Source organism: Lichenostomus cassidix, chromosome 5, assembly GCF_008360975.1.
Source record: "Lichenostomus cassidix isolate B80296 chromosome 5, HeHo_3.0, whole genome shotgun sequence".
NCBI lineage: Eukaryota > Metazoa > Chordata > Aves > Passeriformes > Meliphagidae > Lichenostomus > Lichenostomus cassidix.
This window is the reverse complement of record NC_139486.1, coordinates 61,178,601-61,201,096: the sequence shown is the minus strand read 5'-3', so window position 1 is coordinate 61,201,096 and position 22,496 is coordinate 61,178,601. Positions and strand designations below refer to the sequence as shown.

The 22,496-nt window shown below is 44.0% G+C and overlaps 1 protein-coding gene across 4 annotated transcripts; it reads right to left on the bottom strand.

Moving 5' to 3' along the window:
• Positions 1-579: 579 nt before the first annotated feature.
• Positions 580-21,824, bottom strand: CTTN (cortactin). 4 transcript variants are annotated; one of them, XM_085063347.1, is made up of 17 exons: positions 21,687-21,824; positions 18,819-18,902; positions 18,499-18,572; positions 17,119-17,248; positions 14,421-14,531; positions 13,673-13,727; positions 13,061-13,171; positions 12,118-12,228; positions 11,744-11,854; positions 10,417-10,527; positions 8,729-8,784; positions 8,151-8,220; positions 7,492-7,640; positions 3,853-3,942; positions 3,573-3,762; positions 2,638-2,709; positions 580-2,340 (listed from the first exon to the last, which is right to left on the bottom strand). In XM_085063347.1, exons 2-17 carry the CDS (start codon positions 18,900-18,902, stop codon positions 2,204-2,206), a joined length of 1,662 nt encoding a protein of 553 aa, XP_084919473.1. In that variant the 5' UTR covers positions 21,687-21,824; the 3' UTR covers positions 580-2,203. The 4 variants fall into 4 exon arrangements, with proteins under 4 accessions (XP_084919473.1, XP_084919475.1, XP_084919474.1 ...); XM_085063349.1 differs by lacking the exon at positions 10,417-10,527; XM_085063348.1 differs by lacking the exon at positions 13,061-13,171.
• Positions 21,825-22,496: the final 672 nt, after the last annotated feature.

The following is a 22,496-nucleotide window of genomic DNA, read 5'->3' as shown; positions in this document are numbered from 1 at the left end:
CCTTGGTTAAAAGCAAAAAGAGACCCAGTTTGGCTGATTCTTGCTATTGAAAATCTCAATAAAAAATCAACAGCAGTGTGGGACAGCCCAGGGTGTCTCATGACTGAGAATTCCTCCACTCCATGAAACTTTCTCCAGGAGGTGAGGCAATCCATGAATAATAACTAGCAATAATAAGCAGTAGCATTAAAGAATTTCAAAAAGGCTGTTGGGATTTTGTTCCTTAGCCTTTCCAGCAGCACATCAAGCACCAGATTCCCAGAGAAGTTCAGGGCTGGAAACTGTAAAATCTGGACAGCAAGGCAGGACTGAGAGGAGCAAAGCCTTGGGAAGGACTCACCCTGCCATGAACAAGAGCAGAACAGCTTTAGAGGGATTTAAAAACCATGTCTGTGTTTTTGCAAGAGCACTCAGTGCCCTGCTGCCCCCAGCATTCCCAAAATCCAGGAGCAGCCACAAACTCCACAGCTCACTGGTGTTTGCAGAAGTAACAGGCACATAAAACAAAAGACAAAGCTGAGCCTGGTGCTGAGGTTTTTCAAAAGAAAATTAGAAAAAAAAAGAAAAATATTCCATGCAAATGGTTCCAAAAGTTTATTGAATATTTAATTTACAAAAATCATATCCCTATGAGGTGTTCTATGCAAAATTGGATAAAATAAACTGCATATAAAACCCAACCCTAGTAATGCAAATACAACACAGAAATGAGACCATGGAAAGGAGAAAAAAATAGTAATAATAATAATAATAATCATGAGACACATGTGACATTCGTGAAGGATTGTCCCAACCATCCAAGAACTGGTTCAACATGATGCCTCCTTCCTTGACACATCAAACACTTTGCCATTTTGCACAGGTCTTCTAGACTCCATTGGTCCAAATTTAGGAGTTGATAAGAATCCTTTGCATTCTTTCTTGGCTGCTACACCAGATTTGCCATTTTCCTTTTGATCAGAAGGTGGAAACAGACAGTACAGACATTGAACATGTGCACTACTGGATGCAACTTGCTATCTTTGGTAGGGACCCTAAATCTGCAGTGGTCAGCTTTCTAGAGCAACAGCAATTTCAGTTTTGGCAGGAGAAAAAAAAAGGTTTAATTGTGTTGTTTAGTAGAACATGACTGGCAGTTTCTGTTGAACATACAAAAAAAAGTCTCTTGCATGGTTTAAAAATGGAGATCATCTGTGTGGGTTTCAAATGCAATGATTACCATTCCTTGACTGGAAAATGGATCCATAAAATGTCACTGCTGCACAGCAGGGATTCCTGGTGTGAGCAGGGATGCACTGCACACACAACACAACTGCAGTCCCACCCATCCTGCCTTTCCCTCCCAGTGAAAGCAATGAGAATATTCCTGCAGATCTGGAGGAGAGTTTCCTTCTGAGCAAGCAGGAATCTCGCTGGGTGACTTAACACTTACACAGTAACTCTTCCAAGTTTTCCTGGGAAAGAGGAGAGTGCAGCAAAAACAAAAAGTAAAGGAATTTGGGACAATCAGTGCTAGAGAGTTTGCAGCCCTCCTCTGGGATAACATGAGCAGGACCAAGAAAAAATAATTTAAAAAGAGGGACAAAAAAAAAAATGCAAGAGCCAAGGAACTTCACTTTAAAAGAGAAGGAAAAAGTACCAGACTGTTTCCTTCATAACGTTAATATTCCATAAATACTGGACAGTATTTGATTAACTGCCATTAGCTGCAACTTTCAAACTTTATTTTTGTTTTTTCAAGCACTATCTGGGAAAGAAAAAAGAGAAAAGAAAAAACCAACTCTGCACCTCCCCAGTCCTCCCCACTTGGTGGAAATGCAAACAACCTGCATAGCCATGACTTTCTCAGCTGCACACGCTTAGTGGAAGACTAACTAGACTGGAACACTTGAGTAAATCTGCTCACTTAGGAGTAAAACATGCAATATTACAACAGACAGCTACCTGTCCTCCAAAAGGCTTGGCTAATTTGGCAGAGAAGAAACGTTCCCCGATGAAAATAATCCCAAGAGCCTCGGTGACAGAGGGAGTAGTTACAATATATTAGCGATTTCTGTGGCATAAACATTTTAAAAAGCATCAGCGAAGTATTAAATATAAAAGCCATATGTATACCCACCCCCACCCCTCCATCCTCAGGAAAGCCTCGTGGTCTGTAGTGTGTGAAGTGGGGAATTAAGGCACCAGCAGCAGCTGGCAGTCCCTACTGCCTGAGCTCCACGTAGTTGGCAGGGAAGAGGCCGTAGCGGCCCTTGCAGACTCCTCTCCACCAGCCGTCGTCGATCATCTCGATGTTGGTGATGATGTCGTCAGGGTCGAAGGAGATCTCGTCGTCACCCGCTGCAGGGAGAGCCCAACAGGGTCAGCAACCACACAGCCAAGCTCTGACACCAACCCCAGCACTTGGCTCAAAGAGCTTTTTGGAAACTCCCGCCGTTCCCACAAACAGCACCCAGTAATTCTCAGTGTTGCAGTGATTCTCAGCACTGCTGTTAAACCCCCAAATTCCAAACTTCTCATACATTCATTACAGGTGCCACCACAACAGACATAAAAATGCAAAGGAAAAATCCTGATTTATCTTGTGCAAAACAGGGTTTTCAAAGCCAAAGGTTAAAAACAGAAAGCTTTGCTCACCAGCCTGGTAATCGTAAAGGGCTATGGCTGTGATCCCAAGTTCATTTTCATATTCATCGTAAGCATTTTCTTCTAAAGAGAGGAGAGGAGAACAATTAAAACATGAAGTATTATCACCCTTCTTTTCTAAGATGCTTCTCATTTAATTGCACTGCTAACCCACAAAGGAAGCAGGGAACAACCCATGCTAGGTTTTAGCAGTGTTGACATTCCTTCTGGATGCACTTTTTCCCTAAATTACACGCAACTGAAGCATGAAAAGAAACATTTAAAAGAGACATTAAGTACAGCACTAAATGCAAACAATCAGCCCTGTACAGCTTCTGTAAAATGTGACAGAACAGCTGAGCCCAAGATCACTGTGTAAGAGGATAATTAACACAAGTTGTGTATGTTGGGGGGGATAAAGGGGCCTGTTTAAAATTCCCAGGTTTTTGTACCAGAGCAGGTTCCTTCTTCACACCTCATTTAGTAACCAGAAGAGGTGAGAAAAGAACAGGAATTCAAAGGAACCTTATTCTAGCAGTTTCATAGATCCCTACTCCACTCCCTCAATGCAACACATCAATTTCAAACTCCAAGAATTGTTGATAGGATTTTTTTGCTGGCTCAGCACACGTTTCATCTCCAGCTCTGTGCTTTCTTCTCATGTTCCACGGGGTGGGAATGGTTTCCCCTAAATTTTGTTTTTGAACTGAGACCCTGGAGAGCACTGTAATTACTCCAACAATCATCTCACAGAAGTTAAGTAATTTCAACACCTTGCTGCAGCCATATATTAATTCCCTAATTAAAGTTTGTTGGTGGTGAATGCAGAAAGTCTCATCAGACTGCGAGTTGAGAAAACTAGGGCAGAGTGCTATCAACAGCTGCTCAGTAAGTTATTGCACAAGGAAATGATCCTTATCTCAAAGGGTTTGCTGTCAGAAACCAACCTGCTTGGTAGTGTTCAGCTGCTCCTGCCACCTCATAGACAGTGTCAGGCTCGTACTCTGCCTCCCTCTGGCTCACTGCCTCCTGGTAGTCCGGCTCTGCTGCTTTGTAGCCAGCCTCTGGCTCCTGGGCAGCCGGGTAGGAGGGGCTGGAATTCTTGTAGGCTGACCCTGCTTCGTAGGAAACTGCATCCTGCAGGAGACAGGGGAGCTCTGTCAGGGTTTGTTAGGAGATTCTCATGCTCAGGATCAAACCCACAGCCCAAAGGTGATCCCAACAAACCTCATAGACTGGGCTGGAGGGAGCCTTCTGCTCTGCCACCTGTGTGACAGGAGATGCTGGTGGGGTCTGCTTCTTGGCTTTGGCTTGCTCCTAAATCCAGGAGAAAGGAAAACTTCAGTGTAGTTCAGTGTGAAGGCCAGGCAGCACACCCTGCAATAACTGCTGTGGTCACAGCAGGACTGGGCTGGCTGGAGCTGAGCACAGCACCAGAAATGTGGCAAAGCAGAAGGGAAAAAAGGGAAGAAACAAAAACCCCATGGCACACATGCACTCCTGTGTTTAAAAACAGAGTTCCAGTGTTGCTTGGCACATCTCCCCAGGAGCTGCAGGGTTTTGGTGCTCAGTGTATTCCTTCTGCTCATCAGCTGGCTGGGCCTCATGCCCCATTTCAGCTTGAGTTTAAAGAACCTGGAGCCCACACACGTTCTGAGTGCACAACTGAGGTATCACCTGCGATGAGAAATGGACCTGCAAGCTCTGGCAGGTCTGCAAAACATCCTGCCAAGGCAAAGGACTGAATAGCTCAGACAAAAGTGGGTCCTGTGCACTGACAGTGAGGGATTCACATCAAGAGATGTGGTGGAAATAAAAGCAGATTGCTATTGTGTTCAGTGACACAAAGAACGTGGATCTGAATCAACTGCTCTGGCACTCAAGGGCTTCGTGCTGTGCCATCCCACCTGGGAATCACAGGGCAATCCCACAATCACTGGAAAGCCACTCATTAGGGAGCCAGAACAACCAAGTGCAAGAAATGCTACATTGTCCACATGACATAAAAAAGGTAACTATTTCAACAGCTAACTCTTTCATTTTGCCTCTCTTTACCACAGGGGAAAAGAAAACCATGAATTCAGGGCCAAACTGTCTTCTTCATTGTAAAAGAGAGGATGTGTGCAATGGAAATCTGTGCACTCCAGTAGTTTAGGTCCATCCATCCAGAGGATTCTCAGGAGAAAAGGCAGTACAGAGATAAAGCGACAGGACTCTGTTCCAAAAAATTCTTCCTTTCCTTTGCTTGTCACAGCTCAGAAAAAAATACATCTAACAAAGAAAGCAAAGTGTGTCTTGAGAGCAGAGCCAGCTTTGAAGACAATTCAAAGCTTATTGCTGTGCTTTCTGGAAAAAGTCTCTCCTGATGCAAACTCTCCCTCACTTTTAACTCCTGTGCCACAGATAAAAAGGATAAAAGGCACCAGCCTTTTTTATTGATTATTAGGTTATCAGAAGTCAAACCTAAGTCTGGGGACAAATTAAGTAGTATCAATCCATTAATGATGTCAAACGTGGCAACAGGTTGACTAATTTGTCCTAGGAAATGAGTCTGTAATCCAGATTAGAATTTAGGATAGATAGAGCATAATTGCCATAAAAAATTTCAATTGCATGGTGCCCCTCAGGCTGGGTTTTGTTCCACAGAGAAATCATGATGCAGCATCGACTCAACCCAGCCACTGAGGAGGAGAGCACTGTGTGACTGTGTGACATTTGGGGAAAGCAAACCAGAACGAGGATCACCAGTGAACAGCTCTGGAAGGAATGCAGTCCATATGTACATTCCCATTGTGCAGTGGGAGGGTGTATGCCCACATACCCTCTGAAAGTGAGATTTTCCTCCTCTTGTGTGAACAAGCTCACTGAAAGAAACAAAGTTCACTGCAGTCAAGGTCCATCCCCACGCTCTGCACTAGCTGGGGATGGTGTGGATCACATCTCTGCCCTTTCCATGCTCAGCCTGGGAGCAAGGGGCAGCACCAGCAGTGCCATTTCACTTCCCTTAACCTCATCCCTCTCTCTGTGTCTGCACAATCCCACAATTAACCATGGAGACGTTCAGGCTGAAAGAACATTAATCATCTGGTTACGGGGAAATTTAAATACCAGCTTTGGGGGAAAAACTTCAAATGTGTCCAGGCAACAGAAGCTTTGATGAAGCACAAGAAAAATCCAGCATAATGGCTTGGATTTAACCCACACTTACAGCAAAAATACCAGGAAAGAAATAATGTAATTTCTGAGACTGTAACAAAGGAATTTTAAAAAAAAGACATAGCAGTTAAGGTCCCAACCAACCCAAACCATCCCAAGACCTCTTCTCTCCCAGCTTTTCTCCAGCACAGTAAAGGAACCCCAGGAGTGCTTTGGGGGAGGTATTAAAAGTCCTTATTAAAAGTGGAGGGAAGGCAGCATCAGACTGAGGCACAAAGATGAGCTCCCATTCAGCTCGTGATACATTTCTGCAGAGAACATATGTTCACTCTGCACATCTTGATGCCATAAGGCAGAATAGGTGATAAGCTGAGAGAAAAAGGGAAAAGAAGAAAAAATAAAAATTAAAACAAAACAAAAAAACCCCCAATCACTTTAGAGGAAGAGAGCCTACCAGGCACTTTTTCATACTCACAAAACAAATTAGTTACATCAAGCCTAAGCTGTGAAGGAATCAGAGCATGCTGATGGAATGGGATGGACATCACCCCCTGACATCCTGCAGCAGCACCCAGATAAGGAGCATCCACTGCATCTGAGGAGGTAACCCTGGGTCTGCTCCCTGTGCTGCTCCTCACAGGACAAAGGGATCTGCATTCCAGATGTCCCTCAGAGCATGCTGACACCACTTCATGTGCCAGAGTGTTCATTAGTGGGGCTGCAGCTGCTGACACTCACTGGCTCTAACAATGACAGACACTTATGGCAGAAAATAAAAACAAAAGAGATGAAAGAGAGAGAGGAAAGAAAAGGAAGCAGGAAAACTCCTCCCATGTCAGACAGGAAGAGAAGTGATGAGGGGCCCAGACAAACACTTCCCTCTGGAAGGGTCTCTTCAGCACAGCCAGCTGGTGAGAAAGGACGTTTTTCCTGGGCATCTCCTTGAGCACTGTGCACTTTTCATGAGGACCTGCTCCACCTCCCTGCTGCTTATTCCAGCTTGGGATGCCATTAGCACCAGCTGGAGCTTGCTGTTTGGCCATCAACGTCACATATGGGTTGGCTGTGAAGTCTCAATTGCACATGTGTGGCTAAGGAGAACTTATTCAGAATTTAAAAACTATGTTCTTGTGTCCTAAGCTTAGTCTCTTCTAATATAAACTAACAAACAAATATGCAAATTCCATAAAGCAGATCAGATGCAGTTTCTGACTAAACATGTCCTGCAATTATCTTGCTTATGAATAACACAAAAATCACTAAGCTTTTAGCCATGCCAATGCTAAGTCAATTTTTTTCATTCCCTAACTAAGATTCAATTAACATTTGGAAGATTATCTTTCCCCTAATCTCCTGGCTGTGTGCTATACCACCTCCATCTCCCACAAACACTGATCCCAAAGGAACAGCATGACCAGCTGTCACCATGGGGTTAAACTTCTTGAACATGCAGGGCCTTTTGGGGAGCACAGAGCTCTCCCCTCATGAGCTCCTCCATGCCCAAAAGGAATTTAGGACTGCCAAAAGGCAGAAGTGCAGGAGGGAAAGGCCAGGCTGGAGTCACACACAGTTAAAGCACAGGCACAAGCACACACTTCGAGCTTTAAAGCCCAGCTGGAAAGAAGGAAAATACCTTTTCTCAAAGATTCCCTTTTCTCTCAGCATTGCATTGAAACCAAGCTGCTCCAATGGGATTTGAACCTTACTGACCTCCAGTTTCCTTCGAGCTTCCTCCTGCTCTTGCTTCTCCCTGGCCATTCTTTGTGCTCTCTCAGCTTCTGCCTTTCTCCGGTCTTCCTGCTCCTTCTCCTTGGCCAGGTTCTCAAAGTTAGCTCGGATGCTGCTCGTTTTATTAGCAACTGTAACATGGAAAAGAATTCAGGTCAAACAATGTTTCAGGTTCTATATAAAGCTAGCCTGGAATGAGTTTTTGCTACAAATTTCTGCATTTCCGCCCTCTGAGCTCATAGTACAGTCAGGGAAGTTGTTCTATCCCTCTTTCTCCCGCCCCATTCCCAGCCCAAACCTCTTGTGCATCACATTTTTCTTACAAAAAAACCCTCTGTAACACTTCTCCCTTCCCTCCTTCGTGGTACAGCCTCCACCACTCCCCTACACAGTTTATTTTCCCTCATTCCTTCCTTATTCTCACACTTTTTATTCTCCCTTCCTTAACTCTGACGACCCTCAAGAGAAAAAACAAACTGGGAAAATGCAAAACAACCTCTAAAGGAGGGAGGAAGAATATTGAGGTTGCTAAAGAGCTGCAAATATAGCAGTTCCATCTGGATGATCCTTAACTACTACATCAATATCCCAGGATTTCGACATTATCACCTCCAAAGAAAGATTTGGGGCCAATGCCTTACCAGCTTCTACTGGCTTGGTCTTCTGATAAGTTGATGCTGGTTTCTCAATATCTTCAAAAGTTGCTGCATTCTATCAGTAAGGACAAAAAGGACACATGTTAAAACCCCCACAAATTCATGAAGACATTCAGACACCCTCCATCTGTGATATTTTACTGTTATACTGTGCCTAAGGCTTTTTTTCAGAACATCAAAACCAAATCAGGAAGAGTCAAAACTTGACAAACAGAATAATCCTTTCTGCAAGTTAAACTAGAAAGAATTAATCTTCAGGGGCAGTTCTAAACACATCAAAATCCTATTAATTAAAACAAAAAATTAGTTTATGAAGACTCATCAGAACTAAAGACAAGGCAATACCCTAAACAGATCTTGTGTAGTTGTTGCTGTTCTGATCCACATAAACTGGCATCAGCTCTGTGTGTATAAACTTGCTTTATAAAGCTTTAGAAAAGCACAAAACTCCACTCTTAGACTGGAGAAATGTCCAGAAATGCAGAGCTGAGCACTGCAGATCTAACCAGGCTGCTCTGCATCCCCACAGACTGCTGAAGTCATGGCTCTTTGGAGCAACTTACCTTGTCCATCCGATCTTTCTGGACACCGTACTTCCCTCCAAATCCTTTGGAATAATCTAAAAGCAGGACAAGCAAGGTCAGAGCAGGGAGTTGGGTGCTGCTCCCGCCTTGCTGCCAAATGCAAACAGCCACCTCCAGTGCAAAGAGCCATTTCAGCTGCATGCAGAGCCACAGGGACAGCCACCAGAGAAAATGCAACTGGGCTTGGATGCAGAGAGGACACAGAACCCCAGGAGCCCTCAGGGACACCAGCAGACGACAGACTGTGGGCCACATGCATTCCCTGAGTACACAAGAAGCTGAGGATTGATCAGGTATCAAGCAAGGAGTAAGGGAGGAGCCCTTCTGATGCATCACTTCTGTAACACAGCCTTTGACAGCACCAATTCTGAGCCCTCTGCAGTAATCATGGAGCCTGAGCTTTGCTCAAAGGAGTCTTTGGTGACCACAGAGGTGTTTTGGTTGGTTTTTTTTTCTTTAACTTGGTAAATTCTATGAATGGCAGGAAAATGTAAAAAAATTCTCATTCCAGTGGATTTGGTTGTGATACTCAGCTGGGGAACATTAAAGCCATTGGTGATAACTCCTGCTCTACACAAGGAAAGGGGCAATTCCACAGGTCAGCTTTAGTTGCCTAAAGCAACTCACCAGCACAGAGCTGGGGTGGCTGTGTTGTTCCATACAGCCCTGAGCTGCACACTCTTCCTCCCAGCTGGTGCTGACTCCAGCACCTGTCACACTCCCAAATCAGATTAACTCAGTAGTGACACTGATAAAAACAACAACCCAACCAAACAGGAGGGAGTTTCTGCTCTCAGAGGAATGTCTGAGGAGCATCAGAGCAGCACAACAGCAGCAGCAAGAGTGTGTGGCTGGGAAGACACCTCTTTCTGGTGGCAGTGAGCCACCAGACTCTCTACATGGACAGACTTTCCTATCCATCCCTGGAACACATCCCCCTTCTCCTCTCAGCCCCCAAACCACTGTCTCTCCCTGCCAGCCAGTTTAGTGTTTGCACTTGGGCTCTAAAAGTCTGAATATGTGTCCCTGTAGCACAGGAAAATATCAGCTATCAATGAACAACCTCATTTTCTTCAGCTTTGTATGTATTTTCAGCCAGAATAAATGTACTACACTTACATTTTCCTGCTCCAGACTCCTCACTTTAAGATAACGGAAAACCAGGAATTCATGGGTTGTACCCCAACTATTTCACAATGAATAAAGAGAGCATTATGACAGTATTTGCTCACCCAAGAACCACAAACATCCCCTACTTCTTTCAAAGACTTTTACAATAATTTTTAAATGATCTTGCCATAGCCCATTGCTTGTTAATGGTGACGTGCATGGTTGTTATCTGAATATTTTTCCAGCAATTTATCCAGGCAAAACTTTACACTTAGGCTCTAAAACTGACTTCATAACATCATACTAACAATAATGTTATTATCACACTGTATGCACAGCTATTAACTAAACTGTTGACTAAACATTGGGTGTTTCCTGAACACAGACCTGCTTTAGGTATTATTTTAAGGATAAAATGAAGAAAACTGCTGCATCATGGAGGAATAGAAGCGCAAGAAAGTGTCTGCACATTCCTGGAGTTGATCTACTCAGAGAACTATTTCAGACTGTGTGAGAAGTGGCTGCACTGGTAAGAAAGTAACAAGTGAAAACGGTGCCTTGTTGAGATTCATGCTTGGCTAGTTTCTCCTTGTAATCAAACCCCACAGCAGATGGGTCCTGCCTTTCTGTCTGTACACCAAATTTCCCTCCGAAACCACTCTTATAGTCTGAAAAAGCCACATGGGATACATTAAAACCAAGGCAGGAAAATAAAGAAGTTTAGTCAGAGACACTCAAAATAATTTTTTTGCAATATTTTCAATAATCAGCAATTTTGGATGGTGAAAAAAAAAATAAATCTCAAGACACTTCTGTAAAAGTAAATTCAAAAAAAGTCTCAACTTGAAATGGTTTATCAGATATAAGAACACCATTCTGAAGTCACAGAAAAAAAAAGCAATTTCACAACATTTTTCATCCATACTGAATAATGCACTTGCATTTGATCAAAGGAAGGAACACAGACACACAGGTAATTTGTTCACCCAAACAAAACAACAAAAGATACAAGAGAATAAACAAAATAAACAACAAAACATACAAGATAATGAAATGAGCTTCCTTCATTAGTGTAGTTAACATTTGTACAGAGAGCTGAATTTTAAATAGCTGTGAAGATGGGCTCCACAGAGACCACCCTCCAGATATTCCTACACAGGAATTGCTTAAAGGAAGGAGGAATATTCCTGCTGCCACACAGCTTGAGGGACAAAAGGTTTCAGCTAAAATCTGATCATTCCCTACTGCTGCCTAGGGAACAGCCATTTACATATATATATATATATTTATACATGTATTTTTATATATGTGTGTTATAAAATGAGGGAGGGCACAGAAAAAAAGGGCTTCAGGTAATCCTCTCACAACAAATCTGCTGGAGCACCCAACAGATATTCTGAGGATCAGTTTTAATTCCATTACTTAAAAATATTAGTTTATTTAAGTTAAGAGCAGTGACAGGCAGAGGGCTGGGGAGCAACAATTGTATTTTACAACCTTCCTCCTGGGCACCAAGTGTTTCACAGGAATAGGTACCCCACAGGCCAGGAGAAAGGACAAGCATTTGGTATGAGACTGTCCCTGCATGAAAACAGGGATGTACACAGCAGAATCCAGAAGGGAACTGAAAAAGCAAAATAATCCAGGCTACTTTTAGACTCATCAAGGGAGAATTTAGCCCTGAGCCTGGACTTTGAGGGGCTGGGTGTCAGCTGTGCCAAAGCTGCTTTGCAGACACCAGTAGAACTAGTGACAGCAAAACCCAGACACAGAAAAGGAGACTCATGTCAGCTCCTGTGAGGCTGTGCCCACAGACACACAGGAACATGGAAATCAAAATGAGGGAAGGCAGAAGGAGCAGCAGGGAACTGAGAGCTGACGTACCTTTCTGGGACTCGTGCAGCTGCACTTTCTCCTGGTGGTCCCAGCCAAGGGCACATTTGTCTTGTCTGTCTGTCTGCACACCAAACTTGCCTCCAAAACCCTTTACATAATCTGTGGAGTTTCAGAAAACATAATTGCAATTCATGGCTGTAAGCAGCATTTATTAGGAAAAAACAGGAACATGTTATGGGGTAAGATGTCCTATTAATAATACACTCACTCATTTCAGGGAATCCAAAATCTGCACACACATGGGGCAAACACATTTACCACCAAAAAAAACCAAAACCAAAACTAAAACACCCCACAAACAAAGTATTTTTCCCAGGTTTAAAAGGGTTTGAGCTCCTGTTTTGAAAGAAGATAATAAAAACCTTTCTGTGATTCGTGTTTTTCCGTTTTGCCTTGATATTCAAAGCCAACAGCACTTTTATCCACTTTGTCCTTGTCGACACCGTATTTACCACCAAAGCCCTTGGAGTAATCTAGAGATAGGAGAGAAGAGTTTTGTTTGGAAGTGTTCAATAACAAAATCATCACCTTGAGCAATTGTGATAACTGGGGCTGCTAGCATTACATCATATTTTCAAAGAAGCACTGACATCCTCAGTTAAACTTGACTTCAGACACTGAAGTCAGAAATCCTTCAGAATACATTCTCTAGCATGGACAATAAAATAGCATTTAGCTGGGCAATACCAGCAGTTCAGCTGCTTGATTCCTTGGTAAAATTCTGAAGACACTTACAGCAAAGTGAACTTCAAAACCCATGTCAGCAACAGCCTGGATGCTTTTAAACAGCCCCTGCTCCTTGTTAGCATTTCTAGACTGCAAACATTTCTTTGGGATAAACAGAAAACAGATGGCAAAGATGGCACCATTTTTCAATAAAATGGCTGATTTTTGATCAGATACGCCTGGAAAGCTGCTCAGCAACACGATATTAACTCTAAATGCTGCTAACTGATAAATGTTTTAGTCCACAAACAGCTGATTCTTTTAGGAGCACTTCTCTGTGGTGGTTAAACCGTTCACAGTCTGAGTACTTTGATTTTCAGCTTTTCAAAAGGAGCTGGAAAAAACCTCCAGCCAAACCTACATGCCCTGGACCATCCCTTAAAACCAGGCAGAAGCAACGTTTTTTAGGTTTCTTTTTTCAGAAGTCAAAGTTTGCAGCAACATAAATGTGACTCAGCGTTACCTTTCAGCAGGTTAGGGGTGCAAGAGGTGTAAAACATGAATATTTTACAACATGGCCTATGGGCAGTGCCTAGAGCATCAGGGAAGGAGCCTGCTAACACATGTGTGTCTATTCACCCTTCTGGGAGTCGTGTTTCTCAGTTTTCCCCTGGTAATCAAACCCCACTGCACTCTTGTCCACTCTGTCAGCCTGCACTCCGTATTTTCCACCAAAACCACTTGAGTAGTCTGCATTGAGAGTAAAGCACAATAAAAACAGCATGAAGGCACTTGTCATGGATACAGCATAGCCTAGCAATTGAGGGGAAAAACAAGTTATTTCAGAACTGAAGTATTAATGCTTTAGCACATAAAATGATGTTTCATTTTAAACACAAGATAAGCGACAGTCCTATAGCTTATGATGGCTCCTATTAAATTTGTCCCCTATCTCCAACAGGGTGCAATACAGCAAACTCCCAGTCTTCCTGACATCTCCTTGAACCTCACCTCTGAAAGAAAAGTAAGACTCTTGAAGACCCACTACTTTCTTGTCTTAAAACTCCATCAACTCATGAAACTGCTCTGAAATTAATTTTTTCCTCTTCTGCTCCAGCAAACCCAACATTTAATTCATTGAGAATGTCATGCAGAGGTCTCATTAAACGAGGTACTTTCCACACAGTAAAAGAATCTACTCTATTATTTATAGCAAATATGTCCACAGAGGTGACCACCTCCCCACTTTACCTTTCTGGGAGGGATGCTTCTCAGTTTTGCCCTGATATTCAAACCCAACAGCTGACTGGAAGAGAAATAAAATGAAATGTGTGACAGAGTTAGGCATTAAGAGAAAAACTGCCTGTACTTGAGTGGACAAAGAGCATGGCAAGTTCCTGTTTCTTTCCATACTGCTCTGACCTTCTGGATTGGGAGCATAAATACCACTTAACTTATGGGCCACATTCATTTCCATGGTAATTGAGTGCATGTGTTCATGGCCAGGGTTTCTGTCCTCCCTTGCCAAGGCAAATTGTACCAGCAGCATACTCTGGTCTAGCATTGCCAGGCCCAGCAATTCAGTATGACAGAAATCCAGCATTTCCAGGCAGGCATTGGTTCAGAGTCTTGGAACAGGACATCAATTATCCTGCCCAGTAGTCCATGTTGTGATAAAGGACAAACCATCCCCAAACCCCTCCTGCTATAGAATTCACACTGACCTTGGCAAAGAACACAAAACAGAAGTAATATTTTAACATCTCTTTTCAGCTTTCTTTTCAACTCATCTCAATTTCCCACAAGGGCTTTTTTCTACTCTGCTTTAAACAGTAATTTATCTCCATATCAGTCAGTGTTAGCTTGCTGCTAAACTTCAAAAAGAGCAGGAAGAGCAGCTCCCACCAGAATGCTAAAGTACTGATATTTTGCAGTTTTAGGTACAAAAGGAGAAAATAAACCACTGTGGGTGGCTGCAGGAAGAGAGGAAATCACTCACCTGGTCAACTCTATCGGTTTGTACTCCAAACTTGCCACCAAAGCCTTTCACTGAATCCACCTGGGAGCAGTGCTTGGAAAGCTTGGATTGGTATTCATGTCCAACAGCTGACTGGAAGAAATGGGTTAAGTTCAGAGACAGCAGTTCTACACAGCTCTGCATGTAAGAGAAAACACTGCACCAAGCAACTTGAGGATGAGTTCTGTTACCAACATGCATCACTGCCACTCCTGCTGTCGAAACCAACTTCCCTGGAAATTCCTACTCACTTGGGAGGTCTCCACAAGGATGCTGCCATGCTGCCAATCCAGCCCAGGCAAGGGAAGTGACTGCATTTTATGAGGACTATTTTATGCCTTGCATTTGCACTTCAAAAGCACAGGAATGAAAACAAGGCAGGTAGAGAGGGAGTCTTGATGGTGCTCATGCAGAGTTTGAAGTGAGTTCTAGGTGAAATACACAGCCTTGTGTTGAGGTACAGAGCTACAGATCTGTTTTAGGTGGCATGGGACTGCAAAAGTACAACTACAGCCAGCTCTCAGCCTTTTAGGGAAGCACCCATGTCTCCTGCATAAGCCAGAATGAGGCATCTTCCCTAATTTCTCACTTGCAAAATGGTATTGAACATGAAGAGATGCCTGGACACCAAGGCAGAGCTCCCTATGCCAAAGGTATCCCAGCCCTGCATCCTGGCCCTGGAGGCTCAGCTCCATCCATCCCACCATGACTGGCAGGACACAGGGATATGTAATTACACACCTGCAAGTGCCTCCACACAGCCTTTGCTAGTGTTACAGTGACCTAGCACTAGGGAGCCTTTCCAGCCCCTGGAATTGATGCTGGAGCCTCACACCTCAAGCAAAAATGCTTCTTCCTTGTCCAGTGGCAATACTGGGCACTGGCCAGAACAACCTGCAATTCACCACTTTAATCCATTGGATGATCTGGTGCCAAGGTGAATTAATCTGAGGACACAAGGTGTCTGCACACCGAAGTAACTTGGATTTTACAATGTTTGCTCTTTTTCCTCTACACAGGTGCTGGAGGGAACATTCCCAGCAGGGAGGGAAGCAAAGCATTACTGGCTGAAGTAATTGCCAGGTAACAGAACAAGGGTATCAATAATAGGACACTACTTTAACTCATAAGCATTACAAAGGCTCCTTTCTTTTCCTGACTGAAACAGTCACACTCTTGTTAATTTTGCAGGTGTTCTGTAATAGAATATCTGTTAAATGTGACAGAAAAGGCTCCCACCTCCCTTTATCCTTCTCATTACATTTATGGAAAACACTAAGCTCTCAAAATTTTAGAGTTTATGTGGTTTTACATGATCTCCCTTTTGTTATGCCAATTGAGGTGGGTAAGGTTTAAGCAAGCTGTTTTCTTTGTGGTACCAGAACCTTCTGCATTTCACCAAATACCAAGCATTTCAACAAAACCCCTTTTCTAAAAGACTTGGAAAAATATTTTCCTTGGAAATCTGTATTTCAGAGTAAAACACCCTCATAATTTTTCTACACATTTTAAATCGGCTCAGGAGGTAAGGCATACAGAATGATGTAACAGCTCATTTTAACTCAGCACTGAGGTTTTGCCCTAAATGCAGCAAACCCCTGCACCATGACAAGGCTGCAGTGACCCTGATTTAATAACCAAGCTTTAAAGCCAAGCTTTAAGAGCAGCACACCTGCACAGATACCTGCAAAGGAGACCTCTCAACCACAAGGCTTCAGAACTAGTTACAAGGGAGAAAGATTTATTACAAACATAAATCATGAACACCTCCTGCCACCAGCATCACTCAGATGGGCATGACCAGACTGTTTTTCCCCATGATTAATTCTGGCCTATGGGAAACACTGCTGACTTTTGTTCCTTTCTTTTTTCCCATGGACACAGGTGAGATAAACTGCTGACACTAGAGAGCAGCAGCAGAACAGGCCAGCTGGTTGAATCTGCTCAGCAATTCCTTTTCCCACATTCAAAGGTTAGCCTATTTCAAAGATCCACTGAGAACTGGACAGCAGCTAACCCTGGAATATGTGAATCCAGAAAAAATTTAAGGCTGTCAACTTACCAAGAACACAGAAAGCAAACAAAGCAAGAAAACTTTCTTATTCAGGAATGTTTTGGTTCTTATTCTAACAGAGTTCATGAATGAAAGCAGCCAGAAGTTGATATGCCTATTCATCACATGGCTAAAGGAATTATATTAAGAATTGTAAATTTTTTAAGGGTAACGTAAGCAGCCATCAATTCCTTATATAAAAACCTACCATGTGATTGAAGTACAATGGTATTTTAAATACTTGCATTATTTGTCACTGTTCACAGTTTGTCACTGCTCACAAGAGCTGCTCTCTGATTTTAATGCAGCAGCACATCCTTCTCTTCACTTCTTGGCAATTTCTATATGCATACAAGAGCTGGCACAGCATCGAAATAAAAATTTATCATACTGGATTTATTAATGCATGAAGTGCTTTGTTAATTTAGAAATATAAATTTAAAAACTTGAATCCTGAATCCTGGGGAATCCTCTCAAGACTTGGCATCAATCAAAACCATGTGGTGCCACTGCACATCCCAGAGCTGGAACAAGCTCAGCTCACACAGAGTGGTGCTGGCCACAGGCAAGGCAAGGCTTATCACCTCCCTTATCACTTCATCCCAGGGGAACCCCATCCACACTTACTTTATCCATGCGATCTTGTTCCACGCCAAACTTCCCTCCATAGCCATGGGAAGCTTTTGGTCCTGTTTGAAGCTCCCTCTCTTTGAGGTTCTGGTGTTCTTGGAATACATTTTCCCTCAGCTGATGAATACTTTAGAAGACAAGTAACAAAGCAGCAAGTTTTACCAAGGAAGTTTCAGCAAGCAACTTCATAAAGATGCAAAATATAAAGCTGACAAAAATGTAATCCTAATTAGAACTTGGACAACTTGTATTTTTCAAGCCCTTCTCATTTTTTCAGTGCACAAACCATTTCCTTTTGAGACACTGCATTTGTCCCACTGCAAAATGTTGTTTAAAAAAAAGAAATTGCTGGTTTTAAGACTAATGTGGAAGGCAACTTTGCTATTTTAACAATCCATTAAGTAGAATTGATTTGTGCCTGAAACATTTTTTTCCCTCATGTACTAATTTAAATTCTTCCCAACACTTTTTATTTAGATGGCAACTTTTCAGAACAGGGATCATCTCTTCTCACACAGTCCCTATGGTAACAGGGCTAATTCTAACAGCATTCTGGACACCAGAATTTTATTGCACTGTACTGAAAAATAAAGATGTAAGGAAATTTGCACACCCTCTTCCCTAAATGATCCCTTAAAATATGCAGGAATTGAACTGAGGGCAGAGCAGGCTATGCACAAGAAGGGTAAAGCAAGGTGTAATCTCTACTTTAAACACTTCCCACATGAGTTTTACCCTTCCTCGGGTGTAATTCAGCCAGCAGGAATCCTCACTGACCTCAGAACAGAGCAGAGTAACACTGATCCCTGAAGTAACCAGTGTTTGCAACATCACACATTTTCTAAAACAGCTTTAAAGTTCAGTCTTAGCCACCTTTTGTAAGAAATAGAAGATTCAGGAGATGCATCTGTTTCACATACCCCTCCATGATGCACTCATTTGCTTTTCTATCAGAGAGCTCACTTTGCTGCTTTGCCAGAGTTTTTATGAGTTTGGTAGCAGTTTTCTAAACAAAGTGTAACAATTAAGGGACTACACATTTCCTTAAAGTAGCAAACTGGTGCTGCTCAGATCCCTCAGCTTCTTCCCAGCACTACTGCATCAAAACAGAAAAAGGAACCTTTCCAGACACAGAAGCAGGAAAAATAACATTTCCAGTGACAAAGAAAGACTTAAGAGGGCCTGCACCACATTCTGATTTTAATTTTGGATCTGAAGGCACTCATGGACTTGAAAGGCCAGCAATCTGGCAAATAATCAATCTTCTACAGGGATTCCTGTTTTAATTATGAAGACACAAGTAACTGAGAACAGGAGTTGATTAAAAGTCGCCTGGGACTATGCCTATTAATACATTTCACAAGAGAGCTGCTTTACTTGATGTGCTCTTGGTGTCCAGATCCATTCACAGTTTTAGCTCCCCAGCGCTGTTCTTTCTCACTCACGTCATTCTGTGAAGGACACACATAAAAAAAGAGAGTTAAAACCCCACAGAAGTCACGAGTTGCACACATTTCAGAGCTCACAGCAGTCACTGAGACCACAAGAGTTAGAAAAGCAGCTTCACTCCCACTTCACTTCCAGAGACGTGCTCCTGTCAGTTTATTTTGCCAAGACACAGCCCCCACCCTGCAGGATTCCTCTGGAAGTGTCCCAGAACCTGCTCCTGGTGGAGCAGCAAACCCCAAAAGCCATACCACAAAGTCTGGATCCGTCTCCCAGTCATCAGCTCCGTCATCCTGGCTGACAGACACGGTGTGGCCTGCAGTAGCCTTCCACATCTGCAACACCAGCAGGAGAAGCAGGGTCACACTCCACTCATGTGTCAGCTCATTTGATTCATGCAGGAGCTGACAGAGGAGGTGCAATCCAAAATTCCCAATGAAGTATGTTATTTAACCACAGCACCAGAAGCTGTACTTGCAGTGGAAACAGCTTTGACCATTGTTGCCCAGGCTGTCTCCTCAAGCTGGCTTGAAAACCCCTTTAACTTTCCCATTTGCACTGTGAAAAGGTTAGGAGCAATCACTGTTTCAAAGAGAACAAAGTCACCTTTCTTTGCTCAAATGAACACGTGTCTTGCGCAGTCACTGCACTCAAAGACTTCTCCTCACACAGGTTTCCAAGCCAACATGCACTTCCAAAGACTGCTGCTAATTGTGGAGCCTGTGCACACAGTTCAGGTGTAGGAATAGGTGTTTTTCCCCAGACACTAAAAACAATGAGCACAATATTGTTCTTCACCTACATTACACCTGCACAACCTCCTCTGCTGTGTAGTGAGTTTCAGCGTGGTGACAGAAATCCCAACAACTCCAAGAATTTGCACACAATGCAGACATTGCTCCAACAACAGGGAACAGGAGTGTGTGTCCTTCAGGTAATCCCTTGTGAGGCACAGTGTACACAAACCCAGAACCTCATCTGCCTTTCGGATGACTGCTGGAGCACAGAGAGCAGGAAGCAAGACTCATCAGAAAGGCAAACATTGACTTCTAGAAACAACACTGTCAAGAGGTTAATGATTTGGGGCCTCTCACTTTCTGGAAACCTCATCCCCTGTGGAGTATCAAGTTGGATGCTTTTAATTAACACTTCTCAATGCAACTAGTTAGCAGAATTCCTGACTTTCCTGGTGCTAGTAGCTGGATTTTACACCCTTTATTCTAGGTAAATCAAAACAAATAGATTCTAGAAAGCAAAACTAAAACATCAAAAAACAAGTTTCCTGTTCTCCCAGCTTTTTCAGAATACACGTCAGAGAAAGGATTTAATTTTCCTTTGCTCCTTTGCTGTTCTACCAGGGTTCAGTTTTTTAACATACTATCATTCTGTCCACTTACCTTTATCCTTCTAATTAAGAACAGATTAGAAGGATAATTATCACAGGCTATTTAACTCACACAAACATAATTCAGTGGGTGGGATGAAAACTCCCTCTTTAATGCATAACTAATATTCCCTGGGTAAAGTCCACAGCTTGTTCTGTCAGGCTTGTTCTGCAGCCCGGCAGAACGAGCTGATGAGCCAGTTTTATGGAGCATTTCAGAAATTTCAGGACTGGTAACGTGAGTGAGAACAACTGAAAAACTGACAGTCAAACACCAGGGTAGCAAATGATGGAGCAGCCTGGAAGGAGGGTGCAAAAGCAGAGCAGGTGACATCCTAACACAGAATTAGTATGTTTCCCCTCATGTGTTTTCAGGTCTCCAAACTCCTCTGGCAGTTAAGCAACTAACTTTTATAATGGTACTTCATATCCAAAATACCTGTGAGACCACGAGTTTATAACACAAACCTTCAGAACACGGGTATTTTTAACACTGCCCTTAAAATATCCTGTCTAAAGCCTTCTCTCACTTGATTGTGTCTGACTGTCCTACCCTTTCCTACCAAAATGCAAATTCTCACCAAAAAAAATCCCCAAAAGCCTTGGAAAGCAGAACCAAACCAGTTCAATAGTGAAATTCAACCCGGATCCAAGTTCTTTCTAACTTCTCCTAAGAGGGATGTTTTGTATCCATCCTGTGCTCCACAGCTGTGCAAGATGTCCAGAAATGGAATTCAGATGACAAGAGCTGAACCAGAGGTACATCTGTGTATGGCGAATTTCTACATACTTTGTGCAAAACACAACTTTTTCCCCCTAAGTACTAGTTTCATATGTTCACTCGACTGATGCATTTTGTTCATTGAGCTGTGCTTGGACATTTCAAAGAACAAAAGCTGGATCCTTCAGCCTGGATTTCACTGCTTCCTCCTCAAGCTCTCACAAACAATAGCGCAGGGAAGAAGGATTTCACAAAAATCCAGAATCCACCGCGATTCTCTGCAAGTTATGCCCCTGAACGCCAACATTTCCCCACGGCTCAACCATGCACCCTGTGAAGTGAATTCCACAGGGAGCAAAGCAGCCGCAGTGAGCAGGGATCCCAACCCAGGGCTAGCAGCAATGAGCTGCTTTCCGCCTGCTATTCCAGCACCGATTCCAGGGCAGAACGGCGAGCAACACCATCTATTCATGACTCACTGCCTCACGTGGCCATGATTCCTGAAGGAAGAAGCAAACGCTCCGGTTCGAACACAAACCCAGGCTAAATATACGCCTCGATGTATGCGCTGCTCAGCGCTGCTATGACTAATCAGCACCGCATCATCCTACCCAGCGCCTTTAGCGCGACTCCCCGCTGCCCGGGCCTAGGGACGAGCTGCGGCCGGCCGGGGGATGCCGAGCTGAGGGGTGCAGGTGAGGGAAGCAGGCAGAGCTGCCGGGCTGGCCGGAGCAGGGCTGGAGCCCGGCCTGAGCCCGGCTGGAGGGCAGCGGCTCGGCTCGGCTCTGCCCTGAGGGGCCATGGCAGAGGCGCCACCGCGGGGCTGCCGCTCCGAGCCCCGCTCCAGACGCTTTCCCTCAAGTTCCCAGCTCTGCCCTGCCTCAGAGTTCAAATAAAAATAAAAAACCGACGCCGAGTCGCGCCCCCCCGGCTGTGCCTCGCGCTGCCCGGCGGTGCGCAGAGCCCCGGCCCGGCTCCCCTCAGCGCCGCTGCCCTCAGCGCCGCCGCGCTTACTGTGCCTCTGCCGCCTCCTCCTCCTCCTGCTCGGCGCTGGCTCCCCGCCGCTGCTTCCCGGGCTGGCGGCGGCTGCTGCTGCAATTTCCGCTTCTCCCGAGCTCCCACTTCCTCTTCCCGGCTCCAGGTGGGAGCGGGACCCGCTCCGCTCCGCCCCGCCGGGAGGGGCCGTGCCGGCCGGGCCGAGCAGCGCCGGGAGCCTGCGGGGCTTCAGTGGCGCTAACAATGAGGAATGTGTATTTCTGGAATCCTTCTGCAGAAACGCACCGTCAGGGGTTTTAAAAATGGCCACAGGAGAGCTGGTGCAGTTTGGAGCGTACTTTTTTTTCCCCGCCTCCCAATTTTTTTTTTAATTCTCGCTTCTGCACCGTCATGTTTTGGGAATCGCAAGTACTCCAGCCCCGAGGGTTTCCATCGCTTTGTGTCAGAGAGCAAAAGGTTCCCCTGGGGCTGTTGGGGGATGCAAAAGAAAGCGATGCCAAAATGGGAACAACGGGGCTTTTCAAGGCTGCAGGAGTAGGGAGTTAGTGGTTTAAGCACTGTTTGTGTCTTCTAGAGGAGGAAAAGACCCCACGGAACGCCGTTTGTGGCAACAAACATTGCGAATAAACGCACAAATTCAAGCTGTAATAAACGGCAAGATAAATAAAAAATCCAGGTGAACACAATTCCAAATGTAGCCAGTTGGCTTTATAAATAGGCTCAGATACTTTTTCCTGGATTAAATACAGTGCAATTCACCCTATGGGCTGAATACATTGTATTTTAAAAACTGGGCTAAACTTACTCTCAGAAAGCTGTCTGGTAGAG

Bases quoted from the DNA above. Each gene is read 5' to 3' on its own strand.
- CTTN (XM_085063347.1), bottom strand. From the start codon at position 18,902: ATGTGGAAGGCTACTGCAGGCCACACCGTGTCTGTCAGCCAGGATGAC. The intron at 8,221-8,728 runs GTAAGTTGCTCC...CCTTACTGATAG, and splicing joins AGAAAGATCGGATGGACAAG to AATGCAGCAACTTTTGAAGA. The intron at 7,641-8,150 runs GTAAGGCATTGG...TCCATGTTACAG, and splicing joins GACCAAGCCAGTAGAAGCTG to TTGCTAATAAAACGAGCAGC.